A 22,074-nucleotide genomic window follows, 5' to 3' on the forward strand; every position below is an offset into this window, starting at 1 on the left:
AGCCCCCGCACCTGCACTTTTTTTTTTTTTTTTTTGAGGGTAACTTGTAGGCTCAGTTTTCTTTATGAATTGGAGTTAATGATGTCAACTCTTAAGGAGGAGGATGGGTTTTGTTTTTGTGTGTGTTTATTTTTATTTTTATATATTATTTATTTATTTATTTATTTTTGAGTTGGAGTTTCGCTCTTGTCGCCCAGGCTGGAGTGCAGTGGTGTGGTCTTGGCTCACTGCAACCTCCGCCTCCTGGGTTCAAGCAATTCTTCTGCCTCGGCCTCCCAAGTAGCTGGGATTGCAGGCATGGGCCACCACGCCTGGCTAATTTTTTTTGTTTTGTTTTGTTTTTGAGATGGAATCTCGCTCTGTCGCCTAGGCTGGAGTGCAGTGGCACGATCTTGGCTCGCTGCAAGCTCCGCCTTCCGGGTTCATGCCATTCTCCTGCCTCGGCCTCCTGAGTAGCTGGGACTACAGGCACCCGCCACCACGCCCAGCTAATTTTTTTGTATTTTTGGTAGAGACAGGGTTTTACCGTGTTAGGCAGGATGGTCTGGAACTCCTGACCTTGTGATCCACCCACCTCAGCCTCCCAAAGTGCTGGGATTACAGACGTACCGTGCCTGGCCTATTCTTATTTTTTTGAGACAGGGTCTTGCCCTGTTGCTCAGGCTGGAGTACAGTTACGTGGTTATGGGTCACTGCAGCCTTGATCTCCTGGGTTCAAGAGATCCTCCCACCTAAGCCTCCTGAGTAGCTGGGACCACAGCCATGCACCACCATACCCGGCTAATTTTTTAAATTTTTTGTGGAGACAAGGTCTCACTATGTTGCCCAGGCTGGTCTTGAACTTCTGTGTTTATTTTTTAATGCATGGGGTCTCACTGTGTTTCCCAGGTGCTGAATTTGAACTCCTGTGCTCAAGTGATCCTTTCTCAGCCTCCCAAGTAGCTGAGACTCTAGGTGTGATCCACCATCTTGTTTCTTGTTTTTGTTTTTAAATAACAGCTTTATTGAGATAAAAATGTGTGCTATCTATGTGCTAGTTGCTTTACATATATTATTTCTAGTATCACTCCCCCCCAAAAAAAAGTCTATACCCGTTAACGGTCACTTTCCACCCCCTAATCCTAGCAACCACTAGTTTACTTTCTGTCTCTATGGTTTTGCCTACTTTGGACATTTCATATAAATGGAATCATAAAATACGTGGCCTTTTGTGTGACTTCTTTCACTTAGCATAATGTTTCTTTCTTTCTTTTTTTTTTTTTGGAGAGTCTCACTCTGTTGTCTAGGCTGAAGTATAGTGATGCAATCTCAGCTCCTCATTGCAACCTTCACTTCCCAGATTCAAGTGATTTTTGTGCCTCAGCTTCCTGAGTAGCTGGGATTACAGGCACCTGCCACCACACCCGGGTAATTTTTGTATTTTTAGTAGAGACGAATGAGGTTTCGGCATGTTGGCCAGGCTGGTCTTGAACTCTTGGCCTCAAGTGATCTACCCACCTCGGCCTCCCAAAGTGCTGGGATTACAGGTAACTTAGTACAATGTTTCTATATGTTGTTTTTATCAGTACTTCATTCCTTTATGTGGCCCAGTAATACTCTGTTGTATGGATACACTATATTTTGTTTATCCATTCATCAATTGATGGACATTATTTCTAGGTTTTGGCTATTATGAGGGAAGGAGATTTTGATGGCAGGATAGATGGCATGAGAACCGGCTGCTGTGGAGAATGGGAGAGGTGAAAGAATTACAAAACTGCTGAGTTTAGAAACAGGAATTGGATTGGTGACAATTGGCAGTTGTGTCCTTTTCTGGAGCAGTGCTCAGCAGCCTGCATGTAGGAATGTAGAAGGTGAGTGGTTGGATTGATCCCAGTTCTGCTATTATATAGAGAAAACCAAGGCTGAGGTCATTTTAGTGACTTCACAAATGTAGAGAAGTCAGCTGGGCAGGGTAACTCACCCTGTAATCCTACCACTTTGGGAGGCTGAGGCAGAAGGATTGCTTGAGCCCAGTAGTTCGAGACCAGTCTGGGCAACAGTCTCTACTAAAAATAAAAAATAAATAAAAAATAAAAAATTGGCCGGGTGTGGTGGCTTACACTTGTAATCCCAGCGCTTTGGGAGGCTGAGGTGGGTGGATCACTAGGTCAGGAGATCGAGACCATCCTGGCTAACACGGTAAAACCCCTTCTTTACTAAAAAAAAATGCAAAAAATTAGCTGGGTGTGGTGGCGGGCGCCTGTAGTCCCAGCTACTTGGGAGGCTGAGGCAGGAGAATGGTGTGAACCCGGGAGGCGGAGCTTGCAGTGAGCCAGGATCGTGCCACTGCACTCCAGCCTGGGCGACTGAGCGAGACTCCGTCTCAAAAAAAAAAAAAAAAAGGTTGGGCATGGTGGCATGCAGGCTACTCAGGAAGCTGAGGTGGGAGAATCACTTGATTCCAGGAGACAGAGGCTGCAGTGAACCATGATCATGCCACTGCACTCCAGCCTGGGTGACAGAGTGAGACACTGTCTCAAATATTTAAAAAATACATATATATATACATCCACAAATGTAGAGAAGTCATTGAGTGATTGGTTGAAATGATGCACCATGAGGGCCAGACTTCTTAAGGCAGTTGGTAAACACAGTAGGGAATTATGGAGTGGGATAAAAAGTGAAGTTCCTTCAGTTCTGTTTTTGTGGCATCTTTCTGAAATAGTGCTTCATGATACTTCCCTGTGAAAAGCGTCTTTACTAGGTCTTCTGTAGGCCAAACTTCTACCCTAGACTTGAGTTTCTCTGGGATTTATCCCTTAACTATCATTTCCATGACTGCTATTACCAAACTGGTGTATTAATTGATGAGTCCTTCCCTCTTGTTTTTTTTTTCTTTTATTATTTTTTTTTGAGATGATGTCTCACTCTGTCACCCATACTGGAGTGCAATGGCGTGGTCTCAGCTCACTGCAACCTCCGCCTCCCAGGTTCAAGCGATTCTTCTGCCTCAGCCTCTTGCTTATCGTAGCTGGGACTACAGGCGCATGCCACCAAACCTGGCTAAGTTTTGTATTTTTAGTAGAGATGAGGTTTCACTGTGTTGGCCAGGCTGGTCTTGAACTCCTGATGTTGTGATCCACCCACCATGGGCTCCCAAAGTGCTGAGATTACAGGCGTGAGCCACCATGCCCAGCCGACTTTCTTTCATTCTTGATATGCTCCTCCTTAATTTGGAGTTTTCTTTCCCTTATTTTCTTCCTAGCCAGCTCCTATCTTTCTTTGAGGATCCTACGCAAGTCCTATACTCTCTAGAAAGCGCTCCCGGCTGGACGTGGTGGCTTACGCCTGTAATCCCAACACTTTGGGAGGCTGAGGTGGGTGATCACCTGAGGGGAGGAGCTCGAGACTGGCCTGGCCAATCTGGTGAAACCCCGTCTCTGCTAAAAATACAAAAATTAGCCAGGTGTGGTGGCAGGCGCCTGTAATTCCAGCTACTTGGGAGGCTGAGGCATGAGAACTGCTTGAACCCAGGAGGTGGAGGTTGCAGTGAGCTGAGATCGCGCCATTGCACTCCAACCTGGGCGACACTAATGAAACTCCATCTCAAAAAAAAAGCCCTCACACTTTTATGTGAATCCATGGTGATTTCTACTTCTCTATTCTGTAACTTCAGTTTGGTTCAACATTTATTTACTGAATAATAAATGAATGTAGCACCCTGGTAGACTCAAGGACTTCACAGTCTATTGGGCAAGTCAGGCATGTAAACAGTGTGTTATATGGGCTGTTTTGGACCTGAATATATAAGGTGTAGAAGAAGAATGGAAACAGTTTTTAACTTCATTTTATCATCTGCGTGTGCTTATGTGTAGGATAATATCTTACTTGGCTCATATCTCTGCAAAATCAGTATTCTACTTAGGCAAATTTTACAGGTTATTGAAGCTTAATTCTTTACTGTGTATTATGTGTATATACTGTGGATAAATACATGTATGCATATTGATCTTCACCTTTCATCCTGGAAGAATTACATTTCACAGCCAGTTACATCAAGTTGAGATCACTCTAGCAGCCCTCTCTACAAATGCTGTATCAAATCACTAAATCTTTGTTCTTTTTTAGTCTTGAAAATGTGTTTTAGTCAGGTCGGGCGCAGTGGCCCACACCTGTAATCCCAGCACTTTGGGAGGCCGAGGCGGTCGGATCATGAGGTCAGGAGATTGAGACCATCCTGGCTAACACGGTGAAACACCATTTCTACTAAAAATATAAAAAATTAGCTGGGTGTGGTTGCAGGTGCCTATAGTCCCAGCTACTCAGGAGGTTGAGGCAGGAGAATGGCGTGAACCCAGGAGGCGGAGGTTGCAGTGAGCCGGATCGCGCCACTGCACTCCAGCCTAGGTGACAGAGCGAGACTCCATCTCAGACCAAAAAAAAAAAAAAAATAGAATATGTATTTTAGTCTTGAAAGTGTATTCCCTTTCAAATTAGAGTTGCCTAGTGCTATAGTTTGGATATTTGACCCCTCCAAATCTCATGTTGAAATTTAATCCTTAGTGTTGGAGGTAGGGCCTAATGGGGGGTGTTTTGGGTCATGGGGGCAGACGCCTCATGAATAGATTAATGTCCTCCCTGGGGAGTGAGAGTGACTGAGTTCTCACTCTGTTCTTTCCTGAGAAAGCTGATTGTAAAAAAGATCCTGGTATCTCCCTCCTCTCTCTTACTTCCTCTCTCACCATGTGATCTCTGCACATACTGGCTCCTTTCTCCTTCTGCCATGCGTGGAAGCAGCCTGAGGCTCTCATCAGAAGCAGATGCTGGTGCCATGCTTCTTGTACAGTCTGCAGAACCGTGAGCCAAATAAACCTCTTTTCTCTGTAAATTACCCAGCCTCAGGTATTCCTTTATAGCAACACTAAACAGACTAAGACACCTAATCTAATTCTCTTTTTACTTCACCTGACTTTTAACACAGGTACCTGTTTTTCTTTCATGGGCCAATTTCATGGGTTTACTATTTATACAGATGCCTGAATTGGGTCTTCAAAGAGAAAAATATTAAATTTTTCTTATTTTTTGAGACATGCTTTTTTTGTACCATATAGGGAAACCGTCTTTGTATGGCAGCCTAACTTGTCAAGGAATTGGCCTAGATGGCATCCCAGAGGTTACAGCTTCAGAAGGATTTATTGTGAATGAAATAAACAAGGTATGTTTTTATATCTTCTAGATGGCATGATATTTAAAACTATGGTAGTACCCATACATCTACTTTAGATATTTATACGATTATCGTGTATCTCCACTTCATTTATATGAGAATCACAGTTTTTGCTGCCTGTGTTAATAGTTTTCTTTTTCTCTTGTAGTTACATATACTTTTAAGTGCCATCAAATTTCCTCTTACTTCCCTTATATCACCTCTGATAATGCAAGATGTATGTGTAATTTAAAATTTTCTAGTAGCCACATTATAGAGATAGAAGTAAATGATGAAATTGATTTTTGTTTTGTTTTGTTTTTTGAGATGGAGTCCTGCTCTGTCACCCAGGCTGGAGTGCAATGGCACGATATTGGCTTACTGCAACTGCTGCCTCCTGGGTTCAAGCAATTCTCCTGCCTCAGCCTCCTTAGCAGCTGGGATTACAGGCACCTGCCACCAACCCCAGCTAATTTTTGCATTTTTAGTAGAGATGGGGTTTCACCATGTTGGCCAGGCTGGTCTTGAACTCCTGACCTTGTGATCCACCTGTCTTGGCCTCCCAAAGTGCTGAGATTACAGGCATGAGCCACCACGCCTAGCCGAAATTGATTTTAATAATATATTTGATCTAACCCAGTATACCTAAAACATTATTTCAACCTGTAAATACTACTAAAAATTATTAGAGAGATTTTACATTTATTTTTCTTATTAAGTCTTCAAAACTCCATGTATATTTTACTTTTACAGCCTAGTTCAGACTGTAATTTTTATTAGAAATACTTGATCTGTATTTAGGTTTTATAAAATTTACAGTTGAAAACATATGCCTATATCCAAGTAGTTCTCAGTTGCCTGATATGGCTGTTACCTACTACACTGAACAATGTAGCCTTATAATCCATATCTGTTGAGGCCTTGATGAAGAGTCTACATTAATAGTACTTAACAGTTTTTCTTGTTTGTCTTTGAGGTGAGTAGATGGGTAAGCAAAGCATTGGAGCACCCATGATTTGCCTCTCCCTACTAATTCTGACTGCTGCAGTTAGTATGCTCTGATGAGATGATTCCCTAAGGGTGGACCAACCTTTGTTTCATTTTTCATTTTTTGTGTAATTAAACTTTTTAGTTATAAAAATACTTTGGATATACTTACAAGAATAGAGAATACTTCATTTTTCACATAAGATTTTTAGCAAATGTTCATTCATTCCCTAAGGTGAGATGATTCCTTAAGGGCGGACCAGCCTTTTGTTTCATTTTTCTTTTTTTGTGTAATTAAACTTTTTAGTTATAAAAAATATTTTGGGGCTGGGCGCAGTGGCTCAAGCCTGTAATCCCAGCACTTTGGGAGGCCGAGACGGGCGGATCACGAGGTCAGGAGATCGAGACCATTCTGGCCAACATGGTGAAACCCCATATCTACTAAAAAAATACAAAAAAACTAGCCGGGCGAGGTGGCGGGCGCCTGTAGTCCCAGCTACTCGGGAGGCTGAGGCAGGAGAGTGACGTAAACCTGGGAGGCGGAGCTTGCAGTGAGCTGAGATCGCGCCACTGCACTGCAGCCTGGGCGACAGAGTGAGACTCCGTCTCAAAAAAAATAAAAACAACAAAAAAAAATATTTTGGGTATACTAACAAGAATAGAGAATACTTTGTTTTTTACATAAGATTTTTAGCAAATGTTCATTCATTACTCTCTTTGGGCCAGGTAATAGGCTACATGTTATTATATATTTCATATTTGTTTTTCATAAACAGCTATGAGTATTATAGGTGTCAGAAGATCTAAGTCTTAGTTAATTCTGACACTTATTAACTATGTGATTTTGGACAAATAACTTAATTCTCTGGGTCTCAGTTTCCTCATCAATAAAGCTGAGATCGTAATCTACCTCCTAGAATGGTTAATGGGGAATGAGACTGCATGTGGATGAATCTATAAAATACTACAAAAGTTAGTTTTGGTTGTTTTACCATGACAATCCTGTGGGATTGGCATTTTAAATTTCCATTTTGCAGATAGGCAAACAAACTCAGAGAGGTTAATTAATCTCTAATAATCAAAGACAGACTGTATGCTGGCATTGAAACCCAGTTCTGTTGATTCCAAGTTTAGCACTACCATGCAAGCCTACGTTTTTCTCAGGTGTTTTTGCACAGCCTGGGTGCTGACTTCTTTCTTCCCTTCATACTTAGACCTGGATACAGTCCTTATCACTTCAAACATGATTGCTAATTTTTGCTGTGAACCTGCTGGGTGGGTTCAGACAGTAAGTGCTTATAGTTGAACATTCATTTGTTTCCTAACTGCCATGAGTCACTTTGCTATTTGATATTGCTACATTGTTCTCTTAAACAGTAGATCTGTCATTGTGCTTAAATGTCTAACCCTGGAGGATAAAAATGTTTGACTTAGAATTTTATCTTAGTGCAGCATACTCACATTTTTTCCACTTGGATTTTGTCTGTTCTGATCTCTCTTGCAGTTTTTCTTTAAAATATTTTCATTAACAGCATGATTGTCCACTGCTAATATTGGAAGATATTTTAACATTTATCTTCCTTCATAGTCTGTTTGTGGATCAAAGGTTGATTTGCAAGATTGCAAAGTAGGAGAAAAGAACTGATTATTGAAATCTGTCACATAGCTCCAAAGAAATGAAGTCTTCTGAGAGCTAACCCAATTCTTATAGAGGCCCAAACACTAAGCTTTTGAAACTCCTTGCATCCTTGCTAGTATGAATATTCAACCAAGAGAATTTAGCTGACACTTTAGTTTCTGGTACAAAAGGTAGTTCCAAATCCAGGCCAGTACTCTTGCAGCTATATGGGCTTGGTCACGCAGTTAGAAGCAAAAACTCATTTAAAGAAAGGCCTGCGGGCAGCCAGGCATGGATATGCTGGCTAAGAAAGTGCTGTTTGTGTAGATAGTCTAATTGTCATTTTAAAGTAGATCTGTAAAGAACATACTGATTCAATGATGAGAATATTTTGACTTTGAAACCATTCTTTCTAATGAACTGTGAGGACCTGTGCTTGTTGGATATAAGGAGATTCAGAAAATTTTGATTACTGAAGTCATTTTCATTGTCCTGAAGAATTACCAGAGACTTGGCCGGGCGCGGTGGCTCATGCCTGTAATCCCAGCACTTTGGGAGGCCGAGGTGGGTGGATCACGAAGTCAGGAGATCGAGACCATTCTGGCTAACATGGTGAAACCCCGTCTCTACTAAAAATACAAAAAAAAAAAAAAAAAAAAATTAGCCAGGCGTGGTGGTGGGCGCCTGTAGTCCCAGCTACTCAGGAGGCTGAGGCAGGAAAATGTCGTGAACCCAGGAGGCAGAGCTTGCAGATTGCGGCACTGCACTCCAGCCTGGGCAACAGTGGGAGACTCCGTCTCAAAAAAAAAAAAGAATTACCAGAGATTTTGAAGTACTACTACAGAAGAGATAAAAGGTTAGGGGTCCTTTGGTGAGTGTAGCTCCTCAATTCCGTATAGGAGATCTATACTTAGGTGATAGTATTGGTATTATGCTGGTTAGAGTAAGGGACTGTCATATTGCAAGAGTCCTTGAGGGAGAGTTTACCAAGCCTTTTTTTGGAGACGGAGTCTCACTCCGTTGCCCAGGCTGGAGTGCAGTGGCACGACCTTGGCTTACTACAAGCTCCGTCTCCCAGGTTCACAACATTATCCTACCTCAGCCTCTGAGTAACTGGGACTACAGGCGCCTGCTACCAAACCAGGCTAAATTTTTTTGTATTTTTAGTAGGGACGGGGTTTCACTGTGTTAGCCAGGATGGTCTTGATCTGCTGACCTTGTGATCCTCCCGCCTAAGCCTCCCAAAGTGCTGGAATTAGAGGCGTGAGCCACTGCGCTCAGCCACCAAGCCTTTTTTTAAACCTCTACACATGCTACCTCGAAACACCAATATTCTTATCTAAAATGGTTACAGATGGCCTTTAGCAAGTCATGTCTCCTGAATCTAACATCTAGTTCTAAGCATACTTTCCTAATATGCCACCAGTGTTATCTTCCTATAGTAGTTGAAAGACAGGTGGTAATGACTAGGTAGAACACATGGGGCATCAAAATATAACTGTGTTACAATAACCAGTCTTTGCACATGTACAGTCAATTTAAGTCTAAGCAGGGAGTAGGCACTGCAAGCCTGACCCAGGCCTACACATTTTATGGGTGTACCATAATTTACTTTACCGATTTCATCTGGTCATTGTAAATGTCAGTAGTCTAACGTTCTCTCTAAAAGTTCTTATAGACAGCAAGTTTACTTTTAGACTTGTCTTTTAAGACCTAGGCTTGGGGACTGGTGCTGAGTTTCCTTATATCTCTTTATGTCTTCTTCCGCTGATCCTGTTCCTTGCCCCACTGCCAGTTGAGAGTATTGGTATTAGATTTTCTTCTTAAAACTAACGCTCTAATGCTTGTTGGTTGTATCATACTGCTTGTCTGTCTTCTGTGCAGCAGTTTATTTCAACATAAAAAGATAATGGCATCTTAGCGATACCAAATTACACTGTAGCCCTCAGCAGTTTAAAAGGACTGCTGATCTATAGGGGAGGGATAGTTTTGTGGGGTGGGAAAGGAGGATGAGAGAGGGTACACTGAGAAGATGAGAATGTCCTGTAGTCCTAATGTTTTCTTTAAGAGGCTTTAATTATAATACATTGGAGGAGTTTTACTGACAAATCTCATCTTTTCTCTTTGTTTAGAAAAGCATTCATATTTCATGTCCAAAGGAAAGTGCATCTGCTAAGTTTTTGGCACCATATACTACTTTTTCCAGAATTCATACAAAGAGTGTAAGTATTTTGATAAAATGAAGAGAAAATGTAATAGCATGTTAATTTTTCATTTTATTTGCTTGTCTGGTGCTATAAACATATTCAAAATTAATATGTCTTTCATTTACTTTGCATTATAAGATGATACAGCTGATGAAGTGTGATGTGTTTGGCAAAACTGGTACTCGAGTCCACATACAGTATGTGTTCAGATCTACTCACTGGTAATCTTAGAGATTATATGAAATTTCCTTGTATATGTTTTAGGAGAGTTAGCAGCTTTCAGATAATGATATAATACTTGATGCTTGGCTAGGTGCAGTGGTTCACACCTGCAATCCTAGCACTTTGGGAGGCAGAGGCAGGAGGATCACTTGAGGCCAAGAGTTTGAGACAAGCCTGGGCAACAGAGTGAAACCCTGTCTCCACAAAAAAACAAAAATTAGCCGGGTGTGGTGGTACATACCTGTAGTCCTAGCTACTCAGGAGGCTGAGGTGGGAGAAATTTTTGAGCCCAGGAGTTGGAGGCTGCAGTGAACTGAGATTATGCCACCGTAGTGCAACCTGGACTCTTGTCTCCAAAAAATAAATAAATAAAAATAAATTTGTAATAGTTGATGCTTACATAATAATGCTGCTGCTCATATTTTATTCCTTTTCCTACAGGACAGGGACATTTTCTCAAAATTTCAAATATACCATGTTGAGGAATAATTTTTAAAGGTCTTTGTAATAAAGCCTTTTCTACTATGGGCTTCTTGGAAGCAGAAGTGAGAAATTGGTAGATAAAACTGATTATATTGAAGCCATTCACTTCTTACTGTTTGGTACATTTTTTAAAAGAGTGATTTTTGGCCAGGCACGGTGGCTCATGCCCATAATCCTAGCACTTTGAGAGACCGAGGTGGGTGGATCACTTGAGCTCAGGAGTTTGAGACCAGCCTGAGCAACATGGTGAAACCCTGTCTCTACAAAAAAATACAAAAATTAGCCAGACATGGTGCCACGTGCCTGTAGTTCCAGCCACTCTGAATGCTGAGGTAGGAGGATTGCTTGAGCCCAGGAGGTCGAGGCTGCAGTCAGCAATGATCATGCCACTGCACTCCAAGCTGGGCAACAGAATGAGACACTGCCTCACCAAAAAAAAAAAAAAAAAAAGGCCGGGCGCTGTGCCTATCACCTGTAATCCCAGCACTTCAGGAGGCTGAGGCGGGCAGATCACGAGGTCAGGAGATTGAGACCATCCTAGCTAACATGGTGAAACCCCGTCTCTACTAAAAATACAAAAAAATTAGCTGGGCGTGATGGCGGGCCTGTAGTCCCAGCTACTTAGGAGGCTGAGGCAGGAGAATGACGTGAACCTGGGAGGTGGAGCTTGCAGTGAACCTAGATCGCGCCACTGCACTCCAGGCTGGGGGACAGTGCGAGACTCCATCTCAAAAAAAAAAAAAAAAAAAAAGAAAAAGAGCTCTTTTTTACCCTTATTACAAAACAAATATATACTTAGTGATGAAAATTTAGGACATGTAAAAAAAGTGAGAATCACTCGTGTTTCTGTATCCTAAAGGTAACTGTTAGGAACTTCTGCTGTATATCCCTTTTAAATAATAATCATAGTAGTAAAGGTCACATTTATTGATTGCCTACTATGAGCCAGCACCATGGCAACTTTGCATATCATTATTTTACTTAATACTCTGTCTTTTCCTTTTTTTTTTGAGACGGAGTCTCGCTCTGCCGCCCAGGCTGGAGTGCAGTGGCCAGATCTTAGCTCACTGCAAGCTCCACCTCCCGGGTTGATGCCATTCTCCTGCCTCAGCCTCCCGAGTAGCTGGGACTACAGGCGCCCGCCACCACGCCCGGCTAGTTTTTTTTGTATTTTTTAGTAGAGACGGGGTTTCACCGTGTTAGCCAGGATGGTCTCGATCTCCTGACCTCGTGATCCGCCCGTCTCGGCCTCCCAAAGTGCTGGGATTACGGCTTGAGCCACCGCGCCCAGCTGTCTTTTCCTTAAATATTTTACCAAAATGGGTTTTTACATTACATGCTATTTTGTAACTTGCTTTTTGTTTTGTTTTGTTGTGTTTTTGTTTTGTTTTTTCATTTTTTTTGAGATGGACTCTCACTCTGTTGCCCAGGCTGGAGTGCTGTGGCGTGATCTTGGCTCACTGCAAGCTCTGCCTCCTGGGTTCACGCCATTCTCCTGCCTCGGCCTCCTGAGTAGCTGGGACTACAGGCGCCTGCCACCATGCCCGGCTAATTTTTTTTTTTTTTTTTTGTATTTTTAGTAGAGACGAGGTTTCACCATGTTAGCCAGGACTGTCTCGATCTGCTGACCTTGTGATCCTCTTGCCTTGGCCTCCCAAAGTGCTGGGATTACAGGCGTGAGCCACCGTGCCTGGCCTATAACTTACTTTTTATTACATAATTATATGTCCGTTATTCTATGCTGTCTTTCAGTGTATTCTTCTGAGAGTTGCATGGTATTCTATTGATGAGTTTACTATAATTTAATTTAACTGTTTTATATTACTGGACATTCAAGTGTTTCCAGTTTTGTGATTTTGTATTTTTATGAATACATTTATAGCTAAAGTTTTGCTCCCAAAGATGGGAAGAAATTAGAATTCATTTGTGAAAGTGGAATTGCTGAGTCATAGGGTGTGGGAATTATAAGACTTTGGGTGTGTTCTAATGCATCGCCACTTAACTGATTTATAGAGTCAATTTTTGCTCTGCATTTCCTCTGTAAAACATACCATTAGGTTGAATGTTTATCAAGAGTCAGTTGTAATGCCAGTTATATTATTTTTGAAATTATATAAATTAATTAAATATTATGTTAAATCAATAAAATGTGAATGTGAAAAGCAGAGAGCAATTATTTATTTGAAAACTAGGCAGCTGGGCGCAGTGGCTTTTGCCTGTAATCCCAGCACTTTGGGAGGCCGAGGCCGAGCAGGCAGATCATGAGGTCGAAGTTCGAGACCAGCCTGGCCAACATAGTGAACCCTGTCTATACTAAAAAAACAAAAAAATTAGCCAGGCGTGGTGGGGCACACCTATAATCCCAGCTAATCGGGAGGCTGAGGCAGGAGCATCGCTTAAACCCAGGAGGTAGAGGTTGCAGTGAGCCGAGGGCATGCCACTGCACTCCAGCCTGGGCAACAGAACAAGACCCCATCTCAAAAAAAACACAAAAAACAAAAGCACCACAAAAAACAAAGTTGAATGCTTTGAAAAGATGTGATAAAGATGATTTTAAAAAAAAACTGCTTTAATACTATGCTGGGCAAGATAAATGCAAAATGTTCAGGAAAAGTTAAAAAGAAAAAGCAACCCTAGTTGAATTTTTGCTCTTAGATTGCTTTGTAAGTGTGAGTAAAGATTTGCCTTGCTTTAAAGAAACTAGAAACTGTAAATTGTGCCTTTTGATTATATTTTATTACAAGAAAGCCAAGGTCCTTGTAATAATCGGTGGACTAATGAAAAGTTAGGGAATTTTAATGTATGTTTATATATTTTAGTTAAAATGTAGATCTTTATGTGTCATTAAAAAAAAATTGAGATAGGATCTCACTCTGTCTCCCAGTCTGTAGTACAGTGGTACAATCATAGCTCATCCTAGCCTTGAACTCTTAGGTTCAAATGATCCTCGCAGCTCAGCCCCCTAAGTAGCTAGAACTACAAAGTTCATGCACCACACGTGGCTTTGTTTTTTTTTTTTTAGATGGAGTCTCACTCTGTAGCCCAGCCTGAAGTGCAGTGGCATGATCTCAGTTCCCTGCAACCTCAGCCTCCTGGGCTCAAACGATTCTCCTGCCTCAGGCTCCTGAGTAGCTAGAATTATAGGTACCCACCACCACACCTAGATAAATTCTGTATTTTTAGTAGAGGTGGGGTTTCACTACGTTGGCCAGGCTGGTCTTCAACTCCTGACCTCAAGTGATCTGCCCCTCTCGGCCTCTGGAAGTGCTGGGATTACAGGTGTGAGCCACCGTGCCTGGCCTAAAAATTTTTTTTTTTTTTTAAGACAGAGTCTCGCTCTGTCCCCCAGGCCGGAGTGCAGTGGACGGATCTCAGCACACTGCAAGCTCCGCCTTCCAGGTTTACGCCATTCTCCTGCCTCAGACTCCCGAGTAGCCGGGACTACAGGCACCTGCCACCTCGCCCAGCTAGTTTTTTGTATTTTTTAGTAGAGACAGGATTTCACCTTGTTTGCCAGGATGGTCTCCATCTCCTGACCTTGTGATCCGCCCATCTCGGCCTTCCAAAGTGCTGGGATTACAGGCTTGAGCCACCGCGCCCAGCCTAAAAATTTTTATTCTTATTTTTTGTAGAGGTGGAGTCCTGCTCTGTTGCCCAGGCTGGTCTCAAACCCCTGACGTCAAGCAGTCCTCTCTCCTTGGCTTCCCAAAATGCTGGGATTATAGGTATGAGCCACTGTGCCTGGCCTTTATACATAATTTTTTATTATTTTCTGCTTTAACTTGAGGGAGAAGGCAATTAACCTCTTGGGAGAGTTGGGAATGCCACTCACCTTTTGAGAAGTAAGTTATTTTAAAAATCATTTACAGGCTAGGCATAGTGGCTCATGCCTGTACCCAGCACTCTGGGAGGCCAAGGCAGGAGGATCACTTGAGCCCAGGAGTTTGAGACCAGCCTAGGCAACATAGTGAGACCTTGTCTCTAAAAAAAATAAACAAAATAGGCTGGGTGTGGTGGCTCACACCTGTAATCCCAGCACTTTGGGAGGCCGAGGTGGGCAGATAATTTGAGGCTAGGAATTCAAGACCAGCCTGGCCAACATAATGAAACCCTGTTGCTACTAAAAATACAAAAATCAGCTGGGTGTGGTGGCGCACGCCTATAATCCCAGCTACTCCGGACACTAAGGCACAAGAATCACTTGAACCCAGGAGGCAGAGGTTGCAGTGAGCCGAGGTCACGCCACTGCATTGCAGCCTGGGTGACTGAGCAACACTCTGTCTCAAAAAATAAACAAACAAAATTAGCTGGATGTGGTAGTGTGTGCCTGTAGTCCCAGCTGCTCAGGAGGCTGGGATGGAAGGATTGCTTGAGCCTAGGAGGTCAAGGCTGCAGTGAGCTGTGATTGTGCCATTGCATTCCAGCCTGGGTTACAGACAGAGACCATGTCTCAAAAACAAACAAACAAAAATTAACTATGCTCCTTTTCTATTTCTTATTCTCTTTTTATTTGAGCTTACTGAAAGATGATTCATCCATTTATTAATCACCTACTATATTTCAGCTACTCTTCTGGGCACTGAATCAAACTAATAAAACTACCCTTATAGGGCTTACATTTTAGGGGTGTGGGACCAGACATGTTTTGCTGATGACTTGGATGTTAGGTATGAGAGAAAATGAGGAGTTGGGATGATTCAAAAAATTTTGGCCTGAGAAGTAGGTAAATTGTGTTCCATTTACTAATTGGAGGAGGAGCAGCTGTATTGGGATGGGGCAGGGGAAATAAAAGTTCTCTTTGGACATGTTCATTTTGAGGTGTACAGTCTAGCCTTGGTGTCCACTGCCTACCAGCAAGCAATTGAATAGATGCCACCTGTATCAGGACAGAACCTGAAGTATGTTGCTTACCAGTAAAGGATCCACTACTAAATTAGCCGTTCTTTTATAACGAGGAAGCAAAATAAAGAAGAAAAGTCTTAGAAAATGTTAGAGTTGATGGATATATCCCTATAGTTCTTCCCAAATTTATTAATTATTGTTTAATTGGTATAGAATAAAGTAAAATGGAAAGTTGGATAATTAAAGCCAAAGTCCCTACTTTTTTCTTAATAACTTATGTGGGAATTATTGTTGCTGGGAATATGTCTGGAATTGCATATCTTGGTCCCACATTTCTGGAGCATTTGCAGCTGGTTGTTTTTTAATAAAAGAGTACAGCTTTGTACGTATATAAAAGATTTGTTATTCTGATAATGGTTTATGCATGAAGTGATTGCTGATACTGAAATTACAAAAGTGAGGCTAGATGTGGTGGCTCACGCCTGTGATCCTAGCACTTTGGGAGGCCGAGGCAGAAGGATAGCTTGAGCCCAGGAGTTCAAGATCAGCCTGGGCAACATAGGGGGACCCCATCTCTCCAAAAAAAAAAAAAAATTAAAAAATTAGCTGGACATGCCAGCCCATGTTTGTAATCTCAGCTGCTTGGGAAGCTGAGGTAGGAGGATCACTTGTTCCTAAGAGGTTGAGACTGTAGTGAGTTGTAATCACGCCACTGCACTTCAGCCTGAGCAACAGAGTGAGACCCTGTCTTAAAAAAAAGAAAAAGAAAAAGAAACTATAAAAGTGAATTTGGAAAACAAAAAGTGAATCTGATATTTCTCTATTCTTTATTCTGAAAGGTCTATATCTGTATATTTTCTATAGCTATACCTATATATAGGTATATGTGGAAATACCTGTGCTCTTGAATCCTCCTTTTGCATCTTAGAACATTATCTTTTGTGTAACTGGGTTCCTAAGAATTAGGAGAGGTATCTTAATTTTCTTTTTATTTTTTATATTTACTTTAAAATTTTTTGTAGAGACGGAGTCTCATTATATTGCCCAGGCTGGTCTCAAACTCCTGGGCTCAAGTGGTCCTCCTGCCTTGGCCTCCCAGAGTGTTGGGATTACACAGATGTGAGCCACTCCACTTGGTCTTAATTTTAAAATAAAATAGCAGGGCTGGGCATAGTGGCTCGTGCCTATAATCTCAGCACTCTGGGAGGCTGAGATGGGAGAATCACTTGAGCTCAGGAGTTTGAGACTAACTTGGGCAACATGGCGAAACCCCATCTCTATAAAAAAATACAAAAATTAGTCAGGCGCATTGGTGTGCACCTGTAGTTCCAACTACTCGGGAGGCTGAGGCAGGAGAATCGTTTGAGCCTGGGAGGCAGAGGTTGCAGTGAGCTGAGATAGGGGCATTGCACTCCCGCCTGGGTGATGGGAGTGAAACTCTGTCAAACAAACAAATAAATAAATGCAACACATGGAAACTATGGAAATGAAATGGGGATAGGGAAAACTTTTTAGCTGAAGCATTAGATGAATAGAGGAATATCTTTTTGTTTGAAGAAGTAAAAGGTGTTTACTTCAGCCTTGTTGGGAGGTTGGTGATGATAACTCAACCTTTACATCAAACAGAAGTACTTTTTTTTGGGCAACATAGGCTTCAGAAAGTCTTGGAAGAGTGAAACAAGGGAAGTTTATAACATATTTCAAGGGAATACGAGTATTTCATTATTTCTAACACATTGTTTTCTCTTTGAACAGATAACATGCTTGGACATTTCCAGTGGAGGAGGTCTTGGTGTGTCTTCTAGTACTGATGGGACCATGAAAATCTGGCAGGCTTCCAATGGAGAACTCAGGGTAAAGGATTTGGATATGCTTTTAGGGTCTTAAACACAAAGGGTGGTCTGAGAAGCCTTGGACTGGGACATGGAAGGAAGAATGGCCCGTTCTAAAAATGTGGGACCACTCTGCATGTCAGTTGATCTCTTTTCTTCCATTTTTGTGTTTTTTGTTGTTTCTTTTCTTTCCCTTTTTTTGAGACAGTCTTGCTCTGTTGCCCAGGCTGGAGTGCAGTGCTGCCTCCTGGGTTCAAGCGATTCTTGTGCCTCAGCCTCCCAAGTAGCTGGGATTACAGGCATGTGCCACCGTACACATCTAATTTTTGTATTTTTAGTAGAGATGGGCTTTCACCATGTTGGCCAGGCTGGTCTCCAACTCCTCACCTCAAGTGATCTGCCCGCCTTGGCCTCCCAAAGTACTGGAATTACAGGTGTGAGCCACCGCTCCTGGCCTCCCATTTGTTAATTGGAGAACCATTCTCAAGCTCAGTGATTTGGCAGAACAGAGTGGGGCTGGAGCAGTTAAGGAGCCAGACCAGTAAAGGTCTAAGTGGGTGTGCCCTTGTTTTTTAATTGCCTTCAGTGATCCGTTTCCAAGACAGAATAGGATTTTAAACAGAGATGAGTAAAAGGGTCCCCAAGCCACCTCAGCTCTTTATTCTTAGAACTAGACCTAGAGATAGCTGTGAGAGCCATGGATTTTTTTTTTTTTTAAACCTAGGCTCTGGGGTGTTTTTACATGGAATTCAATTCTATAACCTCTATAGCTGAATTCCAGGAAAGAGAGCCAACACTGCCTACTAGACAAATGAGCTAAGAGATCCTTTGGATATCCTTAGTTTTAAAACCTAGCATGTGGGTTTAGCATGTAGGTATTTCACATAAGGAACCAGAGTATGGGAGGTAAGAGAACATCAAGGGATGGACAAGAGAACTAGCATGGAATTTTCTTTTGTTTTTCCAGAGAGTATTGGAAGGACATGTGTTTGATGTGAATTGTTGCAGGTTTTTCCCATCAGGCCTTGTGGTCCTGAGTGGGGGAATGGATGCCCAGCTGAAGATATGGTCCGCTGAAGATGCTAGCTGCGTGGTGACCTTCAAAGGTCACAAAGGAGGTATGAAGTGTGGTTTCTCCAGAAGGCTTCTCTAATGATACCCAGAAATGAATCACTGAAAAGGTAGAAACAGAAACTAGTTATTCACGAATGCACAATCCATCCAGCTGGGCATTTAGATGAGCTGCCATTTCCCTAAGGACCAGAAATTCCTTTGCCACACAATCTTTTTATTGCTATCTTGAACTGTCTTACAGAGTTGGTTTGATACCTAAAGCCTTTTCCAGCTGGGTGCAATGGTGCATGCCTATAATCCCAGCTTTATCAGTTGTTTTCTACAATTGATTAAAAAAAAAAAAAAAATCCTCTCCAGGAAATCAAATACTTGTGTGTTGGGAAATAGAGAGAGTGAGAGAGAAGGAGGTGTGCCTACATTTTCTCATATTAGTCTTTTGGCTGAGAGAACAGTAAAAGCTGGGTAGCTAATGGCTGCATCATCAGACATTATAGATAGAGCTTGATGATTCCCATAGATTTAAATTACAGTTCATGTTTTAAAAATGGATTAGCCTTATAACCAGTTAATATCAGATTATAGAGATAGAGTGGGAACATCTTCCCTTTGTAACTGACTTTTGTGGGGAAAAAATATAATTTAGGCATATTTTATCCTTAATTGGAATATTGAAAAGGAGATAAGTATGCTATTCCTATTTTACAAGTTTGAATATTTTAAAAATATGTGATAATATCCCCAAATAATTCCTTGATCCTTCTTCTGGAACCATAATACATATTGTGTGTACCACTAATTTGGGAATTAATTTGTATTGCCTTCAACTTATGGGATTTTTAACTCTGTCTTTGTGAACCTCCGTACATTGTAACTTGTGTGTGGAGATCAAGTTTTAAGCTTTTTTTTTTTTTTTAGAGTTTGCTCTGTTGCATAGGCCGGAGTTCAGTGGCATGATCTCAGCTCGGTGTAACCTCTGCTTCCCAAGTAGCTGGGACTACAGGTGCACATCACCACACCTGCTAATTTTTGTATTTTTTTTTTTTTTTTTTTTGAGACGGAGTCTTGCTCTGTAGCCCGGGCTGGAGTGCAGTGGCCGGATCTCAGCTCACTGCAAGGTCCGCCTCCCGGGTTCACGCCATTCTCCTGCCTCAGCCTCCGGAGTAGCTGGGACTACAGGCGCCCGCCACCTCGCCTGGCTAGTTTTTTGTATTTTTAGTAGAGACGGGGTTTCACCGTGTTAGCCAGGATGGTCTCGATCTCCTGACCTCGTGATCCGCCCGTCTCGGCCTCCCAAAGTGCTGGGATTACAGGCTTGAGCCACCGCGCCCGGCCTAATTTTTGTATTTTTAGTAGAGATGGGGTTTCACCATATTGGTCAGGCTGGTCTCAAACTCTTGACCTCAGGGTGATCCACCTGCCTCGGCCTCCCAAAGTCCTGGGATTACAGACATGAGCCACCGCGCCTTGCCTATTTTTTAGACAGAGTTTCGCTTGTTGCCCAGTCTGGAGTGCAGTGATGCCAGCTTGACTCACTGCAACCTCCCCATCCCAGGCTCATGCGATCATTGTGCCTCAGTCTCTCAAGTAGCTGGGATCATAGGCGTGCACCACAACATACAACTAATTTTTGTATTTTTTAGTAGAGATGGGGTTTCGCTGTGTTGGCCAGGCTGGTCTTAAACTGGCCACAAGTGATCTGCCTACGTTGGCCTCCCAAAGTGCTGGGATTACAGATAGCCACTGCACCTGGCCCAAGTTTTAAGTTTTGATATTTCTTTATTAAAAACATTTTGCCAGATTACATGCTGATGTTTTAGCAAACACACACATTAACCTAAGTACATAAATGGTTTACTTCTGTGACGTAAGAAAATGGGTACGTTGAGAGGGAATAAAAACAATATTCAGAGCCTTCCTCACATTACTGAAGAACTCATCACCTCCTGAAGAACTGAGAGATTTAAGAAGTCAGAATGGCCTACAAATCTGGGGAGTCCAGGAGCCAAAGGAGTCTAGAGGAACAGTGCAAGCTTCACCTCAGATCTGGCCATCACTTTGAAGGTGTGGGGCACAGGAAAACATTTCAGTGGAACAAGTCATGACTCTGCACGTTGAACTTAGTTAACAAGATGCATATTCAACATCAGTGCACACCCAGTTTCTAAATACCTTTGGATCACTGCAATTATTGTTCCCTCTACAGAATTCTAAGTCTCCCAACTTTCTTTAATTCTCCCTGAGAATATGTATGTGACCCTTAGCTTAGAGTAAATAGTAGAATGTTTGTTTGTTTGTTTGTTTGTTTTGAGACCGAGTCTCACTCTCTCTCCCAGGCTGGGGTGCAGTGGTGCGATCTTGGCTCACTGCAACCTCTGTCTCCCAGGTTCAAGCAGTTCTCCTGCCTCAGCCTCCCGAGTAGCTGGGATTACAGGCATGCGCCACCACACCTGGCTAATTTTTTTTTGTATTTTTAGTAGAGACTGGGTTTCACCATATTGGCCAGGCTGGTCTCAAACTCCTGACCTTGTGATCTGCCCGCCTCAGTCTCCCAAAGTGCTGGGATTACAGGCGTGAGTCACCACGCCCAGCCTAGAATGTTAAATCAATTTAGATTTAAGCTTTTATTCGCATACTTGTTCCATTCTTTTAGCCTTGTGAGAAAGTCCTGGGGTAGAGTAGTGCCTTCTGCAGAGTATAACAGCCCTGACTTTTTTCTTGAGAGGGGAGTTTTTAGTAGATTGAACAGGATGATATATTTTAGAAGAAATGACATGAAGTCAGATCCAGGCTAACCTCTATCAGGTCATGAAAGCTCCTTTCCAGTTATTTGGATAAAGTAGCCCCAGATTTGGGGTTGCCCATTCTTCCACAGCATGGCAAAAATCAAGATAGATCTCTGATAGTTTAACAACATATATATAGCTAGATCTGATAGCTTAGCAACCTATAGATTGAGTGATTGTCACTATCTCCAACCAAATGACTTCCAAGTTGCTTTGTGTGACTTAAAAAAAAAAAATCTGGCCAGGCACGGTGGCTCACGCCTGTAATCTCAGCACTTTGAGAGGCCAAGGCGGGCGGATCACAAGGTCAGGAGATCGAGACCATCCTGGCCAACATGGGGAAACCCCGTCTCTACTAAAAATACAAAAAATTAGCTGGGCTTGGTGGCGGACGCCTGTAGTCCCAGCTGTTCGGAAGGCTGAGGCAGGAGAATGGCGTGAATCCGGGAGGTGGAGCTTGCAATGAGCTGAGATCGCGCCACTGCACTCCAGCCTGGGTGACACAGCAAGACTCCGTCTCAAAAAAAAAAAAAAAATCTTGGTCCGGGCATAGTAGCTTATGCCTGTAATCCCAGCACTTTTGGAGACAGAGGCAGGTGGATCATCTGAGGTCAGGAGTTCAAGACCAGCCTCGCCAACATGGTGAAACCCCATCTCTACTAAAAATATAAAAATTAGCCGTGTGCGGTGGCTGGTGCCTGTAATCCCAGCTACTCAGGGGTCTGAGGTGAGAGAATCGCTTGAACTCAGGAGGCAGAGGTTTCAGTGAGCTGAGATCATGCCATTGCACTCCAGCCTGGCCAACGAGTGAAACTCTGTCTCAAAAAAAAAAAAAAAA

At 42.5% G+C, this 22,074-nt stretch overlaps 1 protein-coding gene across 3 annotated transcripts in view; it reads left to right on the forward strand.

Moving 5' to 3' along the window:
• Positions 1-22,074, forward strand: part of PAAF1 (proteasomal ATPase associated factor 1) — a 52,827-nt gene that overhangs the window by 5,331 nt on the left and 25,422 nt on the right. For all 3 annotated transcript variants that reach the window (XM_038005479.2, XM_038005480.2, XM_008020117.3), the window contains exons 3-6: positions 5,094-5,197; positions 9,926-10,015; positions 17,303-17,401; positions 18,347-18,497. In XM_038005479.2, coding sequence (XP_037861407.1) covers positions 5,094-5,197; positions 9,926-10,015; positions 17,303-17,401; positions 18,347-18,497 — 444 coding nt within the window. The remainder of the gene's footprint in view (positions 1-5,093; positions 5,198-9,925; positions 10,016-17,302; positions 17,402-18,346; positions 18,498-22,074) is intronic.

Source organism: Chlorocebus sabaeus, chromosome 1 (genome assembly GCF_047675955.1).
Source record: "Chlorocebus sabaeus isolate Y175 chromosome 1, mChlSab1.0.hap1, whole genome shotgun sequence".
Classification (NCBI taxonomy): Eukaryota; Metazoa; Chordata; class Mammalia; order Primates; family Cercopithecidae; genus Chlorocebus; species Chlorocebus sabaeus.